The sequence below is a fragment of the Purpureocillium takamizusanense genome, chromosome 2, assembly GCF_022605165.1.
Source record: "Purpureocillium takamizusanense chromosome 2, complete sequence".
Taxonomy (NCBI): domain Eukaryota; kingdom Fungi; phylum Ascomycota; class Sordariomycetes; order Hypocreales; family Ophiocordycipitaceae; genus Purpureocillium; species Purpureocillium takamizusanense.
In genome coordinates this window covers 891719-907018 of record NC_063069.1, presented here as the reverse complement: position 1 = coordinate 907018, position 15300 = coordinate 891719, and the positions used below count along the sequence as shown (strand labels likewise).

At 60.0% G+C, this 15300-nt stretch overlaps 7 protein-coding genes across 7 annotated transcripts; 2 read left to right on the top strand and 5 right to left on the bottom strand.

Annotated features, from left to right (window-relative positions):
* Positions 1-334: 334 nt before the first annotated feature.
* Positions 335-1373, bottom strand: JDV02_002100 (uncharacterized protein; the record flags this gene model as incomplete). The annotated part of the gene is made up of 2 exons (XM_047983087.1): positions 335-963; positions 1019-1373. The coding sequence occupies 2 exons, from the start codon at positions 1371-1373 to the stop codon at positions 335-337; spliced, it is 984 nt and encodes a 327-aa protein (XP_047839057.1).
* A 2068-nt stretch (positions 1374-3441) lies between these two features.
* JDV02_002099 (uncharacterized protein) lies at positions 3442-5007 on the top strand. Its single transcript, XM_047983086.1, has one exon. The coding sequence runs from the start codon at positions 3579-3581 to the stop codon at positions 4710-4712; it is 1134 nt and encodes a 377-aa protein (XP_047839056.1). The 5' UTR covers positions 3442-3578; the 3' UTR covers positions 4713-5007.
* Positions 5008-5352: 345 nt separating this feature from the next.
* Positions 5353-5937, bottom strand: JDV02_002098 (Protein-L-isoaspartate(D-aspartate) O-methyltransferase; the record flags this gene model as incomplete). The annotated part of the gene is made up of 1 exon (XM_047983085.1): positions 5353-5937. The coding sequence occupies one exon, from the start codon at positions 5935-5937 to the stop codon at positions 5353-5355; it is 585 nt and encodes a 194-aa protein (XP_047839055.1).
* A 784-nt stretch (positions 5938-6721) lies between these two features.
* Positions 6722-8832, bottom strand: JDV02_002097 (uncharacterized protein). Its single transcript, XM_047983084.1, has 3 exons — positions 8303-8832; positions 7835-8239; positions 6722-7764 (listed from the first exon to the last, which is right to left on the bottom strand). Exons 1-3 carry the CDS (start codon positions 8321-8323, stop codon positions 7192-7194), a joined length of 999 nt encoding a protein of 332 aa, XP_047839054.1. The 5' UTR covers positions 8324-8832; the 3' UTR covers positions 6722-7191.
* A 254-nt stretch (positions 8833-9086) lies between these two features.
* On the top strand, positions 9087-9749 carry JDV02_002096 (uncharacterized protein). Its single transcript, XM_047983083.1, has 2 exons — positions 9087-9149; positions 9240-9749. The coding sequence occupies exons 1-2, from the start codon at positions 9132-9134 to the stop codon at positions 9567-9569; spliced, it is 348 nt and encodes a 115-aa protein (XP_047839053.1). The 5' UTR covers positions 9087-9131; the 3' UTR covers positions 9570-9749.
* Positions 9750-9776: 27 nt separating this feature from the next.
* On the bottom strand, positions 9777-11075 carry FUM11 (fumarase; the record flags this gene model as incomplete). Its single annotated transcript, XM_047983082.1, has 5 exons — positions 9777-10278; positions 10384-10531; positions 10626-10757; positions 10845-10865; positions 10973-11075. The coding sequence occupies 5 exons, from the start codon at positions 11073-11075 to the stop codon at positions 9777-9779; spliced, it is 906 nt and encodes a 301-aa protein (XP_047839052.1).
* An 805-nt stretch (positions 11076-11880) lies between these two features.
* On the bottom strand, positions 11881-12773 carry JDV02_002094 (uncharacterized protein; the record flags this gene model as incomplete). The annotated part of the gene is made up of 2 exons (XM_047983081.1): positions 11881-12513; positions 12657-12773. The coding sequence occupies 2 exons, from the start codon at positions 12771-12773 to the stop codon at positions 11881-11883; spliced, it is 750 nt and encodes a 249-aa protein (XP_047839051.1).
* Between the last annotated feature and the right edge of the window lie 2527 nt (positions 12774-15300).

Here is a 15300-nt window from a genome sequence, read left to right as displayed (position 1 = left end):
GTGCGAGAGGGGGATGACCTCATTTAAGGCAGAGCGCCCAAATGAATTGACATTGTAGGGCAACAGTTGATATGTCAGAGTCGGGATGCCGCTTCCCCGACTCTGAGGCTAGAAGCGAGCCTTGCCGGTGCGTTGCCATGCACTGCCATCGAAGGCGAACATGGCATCAAGAACAACAAAGGGAGACCAATTATCTTGGTATCTTAATGCTGAAATCGACATTATAAAGGTTCTATATGCTGGCAGCCAGCGTGTCGTGGCCCAAATTCACTCGCTTCGTAGTCTTACACGAGTCCAACAGTCCCAGCGATGACTGTATCCCAGCAAGATCATCTCACTGGACCGAGTCGAATACTTCCATGGTATGCTCCCATACCAGCTTATCCACGCCCCTTTCCCTCAAGTCCCCGAGTACCTTTTCACTGTCGGCACTATCACCCTTTGGATCAACGAGGAACACGCCACCCTTGCTTGTGGTGGCCTTTTCCAGGCCATACAAGAGGGGTACGAGCCCGCCATCGACACTGTACCGGGAGCTCGTGCCGTGGAACAGCGCCCTCGCACCGGCCTCGGCGGGCGTCGTGACGAAGAGCTTCATCAAAGGCATAACCACCCAGCGGATCACCGTACCCAATACGCCACTGCTGACGCGCCCTAATAAAGGTGTAGAGACCAACCCAGGGAAGGTGTGCACGAAGCTGACGGACGGGTTCTCGGATGCGAGGCGCTCGAATGCTAGTGTCGACATGGTCGCGGAGTGATTGTTGCCAGCGCTGACAGAGAAGTTCTTGGGGTCGGACAAGGAGAGGTCGGCCTCGTTGATGGGGCCTTCCATCCCGCCGGCAAGGACGGATAAGACGTGCGGACTCGGTGAGGCGTTGAGTAGCGGCATCAAAAGCTGAGTGATGCGCAGCCGAGAGTAGTATCTGGTCGTCAAGGAAGCATCCAGCCCTTCGCTGGTATCTACAATGTGTGTAAGTATAGTCATTCGTGAAGCCAATAGCGGGTGTTGACGTACCTTGACGACCATGTAGTGAGAAGAAGCCCACTGATAGGAAGAGGAGGTCGAGTTTGGTCTCTTTTCCCCTGACGATGCGAGCCACCTCGTCTACGTTTTTCAACAAAGAGACGTCTTTCTCAATCACCTCGTACTTGCCGCCGGGGTTCTTGTCCTGCAGCTCTTCGATGAAAGGACCTATGGTTTTGGCGTTTCTGGCGACAATGTATATCCGCGGCTCGATAGTGCGCTCGGCGAACAGCCTCAGAGCATTCTGGCCAATGCCAGAGGTGGCGCCGAGGAAAACGGCGACCAGGCCAGGGCCAGCCGCTCTAAGACGGTCGTTGGAAGCGTGGACGGCTTGGAGGGTAACCATTGTGATTGTAATATCAGTGTTGTGAACGAGATTAGTGTGTTATGAATAGTTTGGGTATTGTGGGCGGGATTATTTTTATGGAAAGTATTGGTGTTGTGAGAGTTGCTAGTGTTGCAATTTGATCGAATGCTTGATGAATGAGGCTCTGCAATAGATTCCCGCTGTCGTTATATACACTTGACAGCTTCAAGCAGCCGCCACAGCTGCGGATGTAACGCAATGTCCGGACGCCGAGCGCGTGTAGTATATTAGCTGACGCGCGCCAATTAATAATGTTTGGCGCAATGTTGGGGGACATGCTGGCGGCAACAGCAGATTTCGAAGTGCACCCTACGTGGACGTACTAACTTTGACTAGTCGGGCATGATGGTGTAAGCAGAGGTGCGAGTTCCTGCATGGAACTATGACGTGCTCAGATTGGTGTGCCGATGAGTCGCTGAGCGACTTGCAGCGAGCACGCGAGGCTAAGGGGTCAATCAAGGCGAAGGAAACAGGGAATTGGACAAACGAGGCTAATGAGAGAGCCCCCGAGAAGTCCAAGGAACGCAGTGCTTGTATGCTCTGAACATTGGCCTACTGTCCTCATGCTGACTGGCTTACCTACACAGGCCAGGCTTGGGTCCTTGAACCAGGCAATTGTTTGTTCATCTGGTAAGCGTCAAGGGAGAAGGTAACGAAGAAGACACCGGGGCAACCAGAGGATCACCCGTACTGAAGCTCATTATTAGAATCCATCTATGTACGCAGTGTGCTCCATCGAGCGTGCGGCCGAGAGTCGGCTCCATGTCCCGTTCTGTGGACTGCCGTGGGAAGTTGCTCTCCTTTATAAACACCCATGCATGTATGTAGTTGACCCATGCTGTATCATCATCGCAGGTTGGCGTCGACGTCTGTTCGACCCGGACAGATGCACCGTTTGATCAGATCGAGATGCTGCTGCTTTAGCTGTTCCTTCTTCTCCGCCCAACGCTTTCACTTCCACTCACTCACTCACTCATCCATCCATCTTCCATCTAACGAATTCGTAGCATGGCATGGCCGCTAGTTGATCAACGCGCATCCTCACAACACAACACCTTCATCATCGTCCTCATCGGCGATGCCACCACGCTCACTTCCATGTCACTTTACGCGTCCGCGTACCCTTCACCCACACTTTTCACGCGTTGTGCCTACGTACCAGTGTACCACTGTCCTCAGTGCCACCAAACCCCCAGCCCCCCCCCCGGCCCGTCTCAACCGTCCCCCCGCCATGCAATGAAGCGCATCCATTTCGATCCCCCCCAGCCTCAAGGGCAGCGCTCGCAGCATTCCAGCCGCGAGCGCGCGCGCGCCCCCGAACGTCTGGTTGGGCCAGCCAGTGCAGTGCAGTGCCGACTGGCTGTCTTAGACAAGAGACAAACCCGCCCGCCGCCCTTGAAGATCGCCCCCGCCCCCCCAGCGATGGTGCCCGTGGCGGGGACCGGAACACCTGACGGGCAGCCTGGAACCCACCCGTCCATTGTTGGAGCGGAGCGGCTCCAGCAGGTGCCTCCCCTTCGGTGTACTGGTGCCAGCACCCGCCGCAGGAACGGTACGTCGCAGAACTACTGTTCCTGACGTTCCTCCCCAGGGCGGTCCCCACCCTACTCAAGGTATCGCAGCACAGCAAGGTACAGTCCCCCCGCGGCGGAGAAGCGTCGTTACCGCGCGTGAGAGAACCCCATCCCCACTCTTCCCGCCCGCCCGCCCGCCGCCGACTTACACGCACACGCGCATTCCTCACGGCACCATCTGTCCCGCACAGCACGGGCATTCCCCCCGGGGGAGGCGGGAACATGCCTCGGAATAGCGACCCGCGGCTGGGGAGAGGGGCGCCTGACCACAAGATCGGCTATATATCCTTGTTCTTCGTCGTCGAGTTGCGAGGAAAGCCAAGAAGATCAGCATCAATATCATCATCATCATCAACAACACCATCAAAGACTCATAGTCACAACTAGCACGGCTGTGATCCTTCCCTTCTCCTCTCCTCTCTGTTTCCTCCCTTGAGACCGGCCCTACCTCCTCTTCCACCCTCACAAATCACCGTCTCTCCATCCCACTCAACTCCAATCTATATACTCGTGTCTCTGAGCCGTCGCCTCCCCATATCTCAGAAAACCCGCCTCATCACCTTCCACCACACACACACAAACACACGCCAAGGCTTCGCTTCATCAAACCATGGCCACCCGTGCCCTCCTCCTCGCCGGCCTCCTCGCGGCCAGCGTCTCGGCGCAGAGCGAGTTCGCCTCCCCCAAGTTCCAGTACAAGGGCTGCATGCGCGCCGACTCGCCCGAAACCTTCCCCTTCAAGCCCACGTCCATGACCAAGGCCTTTGGCGCCTTCTCCGCCGCCGACTGCCAGACCGCCTGCGAGGCCGCCGGCGCGACCATCGCCGCCCTCGGCAACGGCGGCTGCCACTGCAACGATCCCAAGTCTACCGCCCCCAACACAAACAACAAGATGGCCTTGCCGCCGCAAAACTACAAGGCCGTCGACGAGGCAGAGTGCCACACGCCGTGCCGCGAGGGAGATGCCAAGGCCGGCAAGTGCGGCGGCTGCATCGACAAGTTCGTCTACAACGTGTACTCGCGCGTCGTCACCCCCGCCGTTGACGACCCTGCCGCCCTGTCCGCGGCCAAGGCCGTCGCCGCTTCAGCTGCCGACCCCGTTGTCGTGGCCACTACGCCGCCGCAGCAGAACCGCCAGGCGCAGGATGCCGAAAAGGACTGCAACTGCGCCGAGTCCAAGGCCGACCCGGCGACCAAGGCGGCGATCCCGCCTCCTCCCCCGCCCGTCCCCGCCGCCACCACCATGGCCAAGGTCGCCGTCCTAACCGTCACGGAGCCGTGCTCGGACAGCAGCACCGCCGTCAAGCCCGTCACGCCCGTCACGCACATCGCCGTCGCCTCGTCCGCCGCCTCGTCCGCCGCCGCCGTCACCGCCGCTTCCGCAAAGACCAACAACAAGGCCATCGACGACCCGGCCACGCGCATCGTCGAGGTCTGCCCTCCCGGCGGCTGCGACCCCAAGCAAAAGGACCAGGTCAAGACGATGACCACCATGAGCCGCGTCACCGAGGTCGTGCGTCCGAGCAGCACCGCCGCCATCGCGGACCCCTGGACGCAGTCGGCCAGCAACGCGACCAAGCCCGTCGCCCACGCCTCCAAGCCCGTCGACCCGCCCGTCAGCCACCCGTCCAAGCCCGCCGACCCGCCGGCCATTATGAACGCCGGGTCGGCGCTGCGGCCCCTGGGCCAGTTCGCTGAGCTGGTCTGCGCCGGCGCCTTCTTCCTGGCCGTGTGCCTGTCATGAGAGAGTTGCTGCGTGTCGGAAGGAGATACGCGATGTGAAAAGGAGTAAATCTTTTGGCAAGAGCCCCGGTGGCGTTTTCTTGTGGTCGGCGTTTAATTCGGTCGGGTTGATATTCGGGATTATTTATTCATGACTGCAAGCCCCCCCCCTGCGATGAGCACATGAATGGTATGGGAAGCGAGGCGGCGTCCTCGTCGGTCTCACGGTCGAGACCCAGTTTGTTGTAATGCCCTAGAGTCGAGGCTGGCACTTGGATCGATAGCGTAGCAGCACAACTTTCACACAAGATATGAAGACTTTTGAAACAAAAAAAAGATTGCTTGCCAACCGTGTGATGTACAAGGGTCCTTATCAGCCAGTCCGTTGCAAAGTGCCGAGCACTACCAACTTGACGTCCGCCTTCACACCTTGGGAGCGTCCGTGAGAGGCACGTAGCGCACGCCAAACAGCCTGTCTTTGGTGATGTTGCCGTCCTTGTCCTTTGCGATGCGCCAGACGTGCTGGGAGAAGCCGTTTTCGTCGTCGTCGACGGGGATGAACATGCTGCTCCGGTCAGCGCGACTCTACTTCAGAGTCATTCTCGCTCGCTTCGCTCACTCAACAGGGGGTTGTTTCTTCGTTCAAGAAGGGGAAAATTTCCTCACCATCCGGGTGCCTTGAGTTGGCTCAGCAGCTGCGGATGCACCTCCTTGGCAGAGGCCCCGACGTGAATCACGTCCCAGCCCGTGCCCCCTTCCTCCTCGCCCGGCCTCGCCCCCTCCGTCAGCCCCATCCGCCCGTCGCCGACGCGGAACCTCACCCTCCCAGCGTCCAGCAGGGCGCGCCCCTCCGCGCTCTTGCCCATGTTGGCCTCGCCGAGGTCCCTCAGGGGCGCGATGTGCTCGAGGCCCACCACCATGCCCCGCTCGCCGACGAGCTCCGCCAGGACGTGGGTCAGGTAGCCGGAGCCGGAGCCGACGTCGAGGGCGCGCGGGGCCGGCACCGCGGCGCTGGGCAGCAGGTAGGGCAGGACGTGCTCGACGGCCGAGGCGTGCATGTGCGGCGCCGAGATGGTGGCGGCGTGGCCGATGGCCTGGGGCGAGTCGTCGTACGGCAGCGAGGGCGAGTAGTGGGCGCGGTCGACGCTTAGGAAGGCCTCCTTGACGGCCGGGTCGGAGATGAGCCCGTGCCGCCAGAGGTTGTCGACGAGGGCCGTGTTGGTCGCCCCGCTGCAGCGCCAGGCCATGTCGAGGCTCTGAAGCGCTTGGCTGCCGAAGGGGCGGCGATGGTGGCGATGGAGGCGATGTCGACTATGATGACTATGGTGTCGACGGACGACAGCGACGGGTCCTTGTGAGCCGGCGCGGAGTGCTTGTGAGATGGAGTTGAGCGGAGGTAGGAAAAGCGACCTCCTAGGTGAAGCCAGCTTGGGTCTTATACTCTGTCCGTCCGTCTATTTGCTGCTACTGCACGAGGGAAGGGCCGGGGATGAGACGTTGCGGCGGCTGTCGACCAAAGTGGCAGGCGGGCAGGCAGGCAGGTCGAATCGGTGCCGGCAACGAGACGGGTGCTAGGTATCGAGCGGGGGGGTTTTTATTACTGGACAAGTGTGCGCAAAAGCGCTGTGTAGGCAGCCAGGTAACTACTAAAATAAAAGGTGCGTGTCGGGGACGGGTAGATGTGACTCGTGAGCGATGTCAAAGACAGGAAACCCGACGGATGTGGGCCGAGGTGGACGAGGCGGCGGCGTGGTTACGATGGGATGACGCGCCAGAATAATTCGTGGTTGGTGGACAAGACGAGGCACCTCCATTAGGTAGTGAGTGGCAGCTACTAAAGATGCGGCCAAGCGGAATCCAGTGCCCCTAGGCGCATACCTGTAACAAATGCACCTACGCACACCGGGCATGGCGGGCATCACACATGTACCTATAGGAGGTACTTGAGGTTATTGAGTGAGTGACACCGCCGACCACTCAGGTGGGCAGGAGCACCAACCCCGCGCCAACAGGATTGGCACGTTTCAATGAGCTCGGTACCTGCCGTCCACGTTCACATTACTTCCTTCGTACCGCTGGAGCAAGTCAAAGGCCACACAAGGTTCGAGGCAAAAGCATCCGGCTGGCACCGGACCGCCCCAGGACAGCGCAAAAAGGGCGCCGCAGAACGGCCTTTCTATAAGTCGGCTAGGAAACAATGAAAACGAGAGAGAAGTGACGGTGTACGTGAGAGAGTATGCGTGCTGTGCGTCATGTCTGCCAAATCAAAAATCCAGGGGAAGAAAAAGGACCCCAAGACTGACTTCGTACGTGGAAAAAGGCCCTCCCTCGACCCGCCCGTCCATCCCTCCTCATCCCATGCCATCCCAGTAACGCCGGAGGAAAATGCCCGCTGTACCATGATCCAGATCCGGAACTCGGTCCCAGACACGGCGTCTTTCTGTTCGCTCGCTCGTGCTGCCGACTAGGGGGTATACAACATGCAGCGGCGCGGCACAGGCTCACACCACCCGCTCCGGATGCTCGCCCTCGGCAATAATGGGCACGTTGAGCCCCCGGTCCGGGCTCTGCATCACCAGCTGCTCGTGCCGACGCGCCTTGAGGAACTCGGCCACGCTCTTGATGAGGATGAACCACCCCACCACCATCAGCACGTACGCGATCCACTCGCCCCCATGGATGGACCCTGACCCGCTGCCACCACCGTCCGTCACGTCGCCCGCGTTGAAGTCGTGTGAGTTGGGGTCGGGCGGCGCCGCATACCCATCTGGCCCGTTCATCTGCGGCGGCTCGTTGTCCGACGTACCCTTCATGTAGAAGCCGTACTGTATGAGTGTGATGCCCAGGCCGGCGCGTGACCCGTTCTTGGCTGCGTGCGTCGAGTGCAAAAGATATGTGAGGAGGAATCCGACGAGCTGGAACGACGTTGAAATCATGCCGTTCCATATAAATGAAAAGACGGATCCAACGGGCATGCCGTCCACGTAGACCTCGTCGAAGCCGCCAAAGCCGGGCGCCAGAATCGTCGTCTCCCAGTACGGCGGCGCGGCGTCCGCGGCTGCTTGTTCGTACGTCTGTCGCGCGGGTCAGAATCACTTCAAATCAAAAGTCTGCAACACAACCCGGGGGGGGGGGGTTTCCTACCGGCGGCTGCTCGTCCTTCTCAGACTCTGTACGCTCCGGCCGTGCCGACATGTTGGCGAACACGCCGTCGGTGCCAACGCCGCCGCCCATGAACCGCGGCCGCGAGCCCGATGAAGCCGTGTTGGGAGGTTGCAGCTGCGCCGCCTGGCTCGCCGCGCCGACGTGTCCGCTGCTCACCGACCCGCTGGACGGCGTCGTGCTCTGGCGCACCAACCGCTGCGTGTCATCGGCCTCGTCATCGCTGTCGCCATCGGTATCGAACGCATCGGCAAGGTCGGGATCGACTCGCCCGTTGCGCGTCGGGGACGAGGCGCGTGAGTGAAATGACGGCGGCGGCGAGTTCGGGACGGGTCTCGGCAGTCTCGACTGTTGGGATTCGACGTCGTCCTCGTCGTGTTCATTCACCTGTCAAGTCAATGTTAGCCGCCGGCCACGCCACGCCCTCGCATAATTGTCGTGCAAACCTACCCTCTCGTATCGCCCGGCCATTTTGAGCTCGGCGTGTTGTGTGATGGTCAAGTCGTCGAGTCGGCCGGCGCAGAAGTTTCAGGGTGCGTCTCGCCACCGAGGCGCTGAGTTGGCAGCGACCGGCGACGTCTCGGAGAGGGGAGATCGGAGACGGGGGTGGGGAGGCGGCAACACAAAAGAAGAAAATACAAGGGAGAGGCGCAATGGTGAGTACTGTAATCGAATGGCCAGACAAAATCGAATCAAAGAGACGGTGAAGTCAGGGGCGAAACACAAGAGAGAGAGCCCTGTGAAGGGGGAGGGGCGGCGGTCGTAGGATGCGAGATGGATGGCCGAATGATGCGACGAGATGGAGCGGGACGGGGAGGCGGCGGCGGTGACGCTGTCAGTAGGCCATGGAACAGCTGACGAGGCCTGGCCGGGCGCATGTTGGGCCCTGGTTGAGAGCTGCGCGCGCGCGCTACCAGGCGGTCGGGTGTCGCCGGCCCAGCACAGCCCGCGGGCGAGCAGCGCCTGGAAGTCCCTGGAACAGCGACGGCGGCGCTGGCTGGCTTGGGCTTCGGGCTCCAGAGTAGGCGGGCAGCCCTGCCCAGACCTTCTCAATGCGTCCGGAGGCCGTCTGCAACGTTTTCTGCCTGAGGCATCGATGCATTGTGAGGCGAGCTAGCGAGAACCAACAGCGGACAGTGCATAAACCGAGCTTCCCACACTCGACACTGTACTCGCGTCGATGACGGCTTGGCTTCAACGGCAGGGGTCCATCAGAAATATTCCCCAGCGGCGACGACGCTTCCGCCCCTCCGCAAACCGCTCGCAAACCACCACAGCCATGTCGCGGTCATTAGCGGTACGCTCACCATGCCGTTACCCTCCAAAGCCCCCTCCCCCCCTCCCCGGCGCTCATGTTCATGAACTGACAGCCCACACCGCCGCGCAGCGCCGCGTCTACAGCGACGCCTTCGCCAAGTGGCCCAAGCAGGACCTGCGCCCCGACTACCAGCTGCAGGACGTCCTGCGCCGTGCCGTCGAAGAGCGCTACGCCGGCGCAAAGACCAACGAGGCCGAGGAGCTGCTTAAGGCGCGCGCGCTGCAGTTCCTCGTGCAGAACAAGTTCCGCGACCGCTACAAGCTCAAGGGCCCCATGCTCGAACCCCAGAGCCAGCCGACGTACTTTGAAGACCTGGTGCGCGAGATTGAGGAAGCCCCGCGGAGGACGTGGCTCGAAAGGCTGGGGAAGCGCCTATCAGGCATTATTCGACTGCAGTGACGTTGCTTGCGGGCGGGGACGGCATCTGGAAGAGACTTTCGGGGGGAGGAAAAAGACAGTGTTGTCGGTTGTGCAAGTATGGAGGGGCGATGAGGCATGATACCACCATGGTGTACGATATGATGTTTGCATAACATAATTGGTCTACCGCGCCAAATAGAAGCGAGTCTATATTCTCCCAACAACGCCGCCGGCCGCCTCACTCGGCTATATATACCTCTTTTCCGGGTCCAGCCGGTCCATGAGGTCCATGCTCTTCTCGTACATGGTGAAGACGATGCCACCGCTCAAAACCAGACGCACCAGCCGCGGCAGCGCGCCGCTCCAAAACGTCAGCACGCCTTCCTGCCTAAAGATGAGTCCGGCGCAGCGCATCGTGTTGCCATACAGCTGCTTCGCGTCAGGGCTCTGCATGCGCGTCTTGATGGTGTCGAGCGGCTGGGTGACAAAGACGGTGACGAGGCCGGCCAGGCCGCCAATGGCAAATGTGCCCACGGCGCCGAGCTTCTCGCCTGGCGCTGTGTACGACTCGGCCATTTGCTTGAAAAAGGTGTAGGAGCCGAAGCGGGTGGCGCTGTTGGCCGACTGGCGCAGCGTCGTGGGAACGAAGCCCTGGAAGAAGCCACGGATGCCGCGCTCGCGGGCGATGATGGGCACCGCGTGCAGGAAGCCGCGCATGCGGGGCTTGGCTGCCTTGCGATCGTCGATCCTACAGGCACAAACGCCAGTCAGCCATCATACAAACCCCCACGTAGCCACAGAGGGGAAGGGCGAAACTCGGCGAGGCAAGACGAGGCTCGAGGGGGGAACCGACAGCGTGGTCTTGATGCTCTCCGTGGGCGTTACAGCGAGCAGCGACTCAGTGACGCCGGCGCCGAAGCCGGCGAGCACGGTGCGCGGGCCGGTGAGCTTGCCGTCGGCGTCGGCAAGCAGTCGCTTGTACTGGTCGAAGGCGACGAAACCTGTGCCGCCCGTCAGCGGTGATCACCCAGTCACGCAATTGTTGCGCCGGTCCAACGTCGCGGGGGTCGTCATCGACAACGAGGAGGGACGCACGAATGCCGGCCTTGGCCGAGTTGCCGATGATGAGCGTTGTGCAGCCCGCATACCACTGGCGGCCGAACGGCGGCCACGGCAGCTTCTGGCCCTCGGCGAGCCGCCGATTGAGCTGCGTCCGAGTCTTGGCGACTGTTGTTGCGCGCGGACGGGCAGGGCGGTGTCAGTTTCTCAAATTTCCGTCTCGCTCGCGGCATTGGAGCTCGGTCTTGGACGTACACTCGGCGGGGTATGTGATGGCTGCAATTGTTCGCGCGCAACAGTCAGCAAAACCCATCATGATTATATCCTTCCCGTCTCGTTGTTTGCCGCCCATGATTGGGGGGGGCTGGGGGCCTGTGACGCACCAATCTCAATCGCGCCAGCCGTCGACCCAGCGATGATGGACCGCAGCGCGCTGGGGCTCTTCTTCTTGTCCGGGTTGGCCGGGTCCTTGGGGAGCGAGGCCATGGTGGAGGACTAGGAGCGGGCGCGGTCGCTGGTCGCTGCTGTCGTGGCACGTCGTCTAGGCAGGCGCCGGCAATGGACGAAGCCGTGGTGCTGGTCGTCGTGTTGGTGGTTGGTGGTGTTGAAATAAAACTGGGCTGGTGGCGCGAGTTGTTCCGATGCCGCCCCAAGCTGGCTGGCTGGAGAGACGGGAGCTGGAAGTTGGGTGCCGGTGGCCGGAGCGGCTCCACACGGAACGGCGCCGCCGTGGTCGCTGACAGTTTAACACTTGAAAGGGCCGCCGCCCAACACGGGCCTAGGGTAAGTACGACGTCGCATGAGTAACTATAAAGTAGGGTACTTCGTATCACTTTCGTATCGTCGATTGATTGTGTTACCCCATGGTGATGGCCGGGAGCTAAACTGCTTCGGCCGAAACAGTCAATATGTCCACACTGCTATTTGTAGACTATGCACAGGGGGTACGGGATACGGGCGCGATCATTTTGTGGCGGCATCCTCGGAGCTCCGTTTATCCCCGCGTCATCAAATGCTCCATGTCCCTACACGGGATGAGAGAGCCAGGGCTGTCCATGTCGATAGTCGGGTTTCGGCATCAACAAACCATGATCACTCCGAACGTGGACAAGAGGGCGCTGTCGTGACGCTCCAATACAATTCAGCTTGGCAGCTGTGCTCTCTCTACCTGGCATCCTAAGTACATGCTAATCAAAACCAATCCAAACCGTGATGGGTATTATCTCCTACCAATGCTCCTCCACCGTATCTGTTCAGACAATAACAACCGCCGCCAAATGCCGTGATGTTATTATTGAGGCCACACAGAGACAGATCTGTTAAGATTGTAGAGATCAAGCGGGTCGCCTCTTGGTTGAAGGAGCTGCAGATACTCGGTGTTGTAGCCGGACACGTTGCCTGCCGAATAGTGATTCACGTACGACGGCCAGCCGCCGTTGCCGCCGCCATCATAGCACGCGCTCGGTATTGCCTGTGTCCCGTACAGCGAAAAGGGCACGCTCCGGCCCATGGGCGGGCAGATCATGTCCATGGCGTCCATGGGCGCAAGCGTCGTTGTCGTTGTCGTCGTTGAGCTGGAGACGGCGGCGGCAGCAGCAGCACCACCACCACTTCCATCACCACTTCCATCACCAGCCAGCGGCGTCGGGAACGCTGCGTTGGCGAATCCGGCAGCGGGCGAGCCCGTCGTCGATGGAGGCGGAGTGGGCTGCATTACACGCCCGGAGCGGCGCCTCTCGTGCTTGGTCGAAGACGACGTGCTTCTCCTGTGGGAGAATGGGCTGGAGCTTGACGATTTGCTGTTGCCGGTGCTGCCCTCGGGGCTTTTGCTCTTTCGAAAGCGCAGAGTCGAGCGGTTGTAATCGCAAGCATGGCCCGCCGCAAGGCATCGTACGCATCCGTCCTTGTCGCCGCTGCACTTGATCTACACAACGAGGGCCAAGTCAGCAAAGCTGTTTTGTTGTTCCAGCAACCGAAGACGACGGGATTTCTTTGTGTCGCGTAGTTTGCCCCGACTGCGTCTTGAGGGAAACAAGAGACAAAAACGAAAACCTCGGCTCAGCTTACCTTTTTCGTATGGCAGCGATTGCATGCCTGAAGCCGTGTAAAGGCGCCCGGGTCCGCCGCTTGGCGTATGTGCTGGACGTTGTCCGCCTCTGTCCCGTACTTCCAGACGGCAAACATGGCGCCTGCTTTTTGGGTGTGACGGGGGTAGTATTGATGTACTGTATGATTGTTTTTTGCTTTTTAACTTGTCCCTCTCACCAGGCGAAAAACTGATAATGACACAATGGCAAGGCAATCGAGCAGATAGATGGTCGGAATTCCAGGCTGGGTGCGCTCGTCGCACAAGGGGGGGACGCTCTTTGCAGAACCATTTATACTTGAACGACTTCGGCATCTTGTTTACAGCCAGCCGGGCCAGCCAGCCAGCCCTACGACACCCCCCGTCCGTCAGCAAATGTACGAATACCTGCAAGCTAGTAGAGCTAGGTACCTATCCCACTTGATGTAGCAGCGGCATTCATCTTTCACAGCCCGGCACTAGCACCGCCCGCCCGTGGGCTGGGCTGGGCTGGGCTGCCCTGCTGGCTGGCGGCACACCCGTGGAAAGCTCGGGATCGCTCCGTGGCTCACCAATGCGTGCTTCGTTCTCGCTTCGCTCTCAGTAGCGCAACCCTGCTATAGCGGGCACCTTACTTAGCATAGCATCTTTGATCGGTCCGCTTTCCGTCTCACTCGGTGTCGTCGCCGGCTCCAGTTACCGAGGGCGTGCTAAGCCTCAATCGGGAAACGAGTTGGTCAGCGTCGCCGCATTAGCGCTCGAGTTTACAGAAGGTCCCCTCCCTCCGGCAGCACCCCTACCCGCTACCAAGGTACGTAGTGCCCTCGGAACTTCCGTGAGGTGCCTTGGTACCTGCTGAGGTGGCGGCACCCCAGCACGTCCGGGCAGCGGGCTCAGCACAGCTCAGCACGGAGCCAGCCCAGCGGGTACAGCGGCCACCCGCACTGCACAGCCCAGGGCCCAGGGGGGGAAAAGGAAGGCCTGAGCGTGGGCGCCCGCTGGGCATGGAGCCGCTTCCCAAGGTTCCATTGGGGAAAACGCTGTGGCCCCCGACGCAATAGGAGCCTCCCCCGCCGCCAACCACCTACCTGCCCGTCAGCAGATCCGACGGACACATTCATGGGCCTGGCTGATTGCTTCGTCTATTTGGTCCATTCACCTTCATCGTCCCGGGCCAAATGTACTCAAGGTACCTCATGTACCCGGCATCCCCTTACCCTATGACGCCTTTTGACTCATTCCCCGCGACATGATCGAATTGCCATACGCCCCTCCAACGCTCCCAGCCCTACGAGGTCCGACGGGTGCGACGTGTTGGGTGTCGTGGTCTGTATGTACAGTATACTAACTAGCACAGTATATCAGCTTAGGAGGACTGAGTTTGAGACAGCTGCCGCGCTCTTGAGGAGAGCCTCGTATCATGTAAGCCCTGTCCGCGACAACATGACCGTATCAAGTAGGCACACAACTTCGATACGTGTATGTAGGTGGCGAGGCCAACGTACCGTTTCATCCGTCAAAATGCAGTTGGTTGAAGACGGTCGTCGTTTTCCCCGCTTCGTACAAGTAGCTTCCCAGCAGCCGCCTCGAAGAGAAAGACTGACCTGCGTGATCTGCGTCCGTGCAACCAGGCGCTTCACACATGTGCAGCTGTGTGTCTTGGGAAAATCCGCAGCACTGCAGAACCGCTAAACGCCGGCCCTTGCAGTGGAGGGTGGCAGCTGCTAGTTAATGAACTAGTTGGTGACCTTGCAGCCATCTCTACCTGATTCTGCGGCAAAGAGGGTCTTGACTCCTCCCTTCCCGAAGATGGAGACCACACCTCTCCACTTGTTTGTTAGAGCCTCCTGTCAAACCAGGCAAGACGTCCGCTCTCGCCCCCCCCCCCCCGTTGCCCCATTCCTCCAGAGATCTCTTCGTCCTCCCAACACAGCCGTTTAACAGGACCCAGGGGTTGGCAGGTTGTTGGTTCCCCCAGACAAGGCAGGCTTTTAGTCTCCGATCCAATCCCGTGTCGATCCAGTCGTCAGGGGCATCATTGATAGTATGCTGCCCGGCTGGTGCCCCGATACATCCGCGGGGGGGGAACTCCATACATGTGACGAAGCAATTTGTAGGCCCGCGGATTTCCACGGCTGCTCTCCTTTGACAGACGGCTGGACGCGGGTCTTGTCTCTACATACTACACATACTATCATCGAGCTCCCCCCTCCCCCCCTCCCCCTATAAAATGACCGCATGCGTATCTACATGTACCAGCCTTGTCTTTGAAGCTTACAAGGCAGTCACACGAAGCGACGGCCGTTGATGGACCCTATTATGATCCCTACCCCCCGACTTGAGACACGGCCGCATCGCAACGTTTACCGGAAGTCCTATGTAGGTAGTAGAAGTATATTTTGCCTTTTACAGGTGGCAGAACCTTCCTCGTAAGCTTACATGTACCCCCGGCAAGGAGCACATCCGTCCAGAGAGGCGAGTTTGGAACAAACAGCTGGAACGCAAGATACGATGAAACAGTCTCGGTGCGCAGCGCGGAGAATGCTTGGGGGACATGCAAACAACGTGGCGATCTGCGGCGAGTGTTGAGCCCTCTAAATCCGTGCCCGTAAGATTTGAGGGCTCACTCGTCGAAAGTCAACGTGG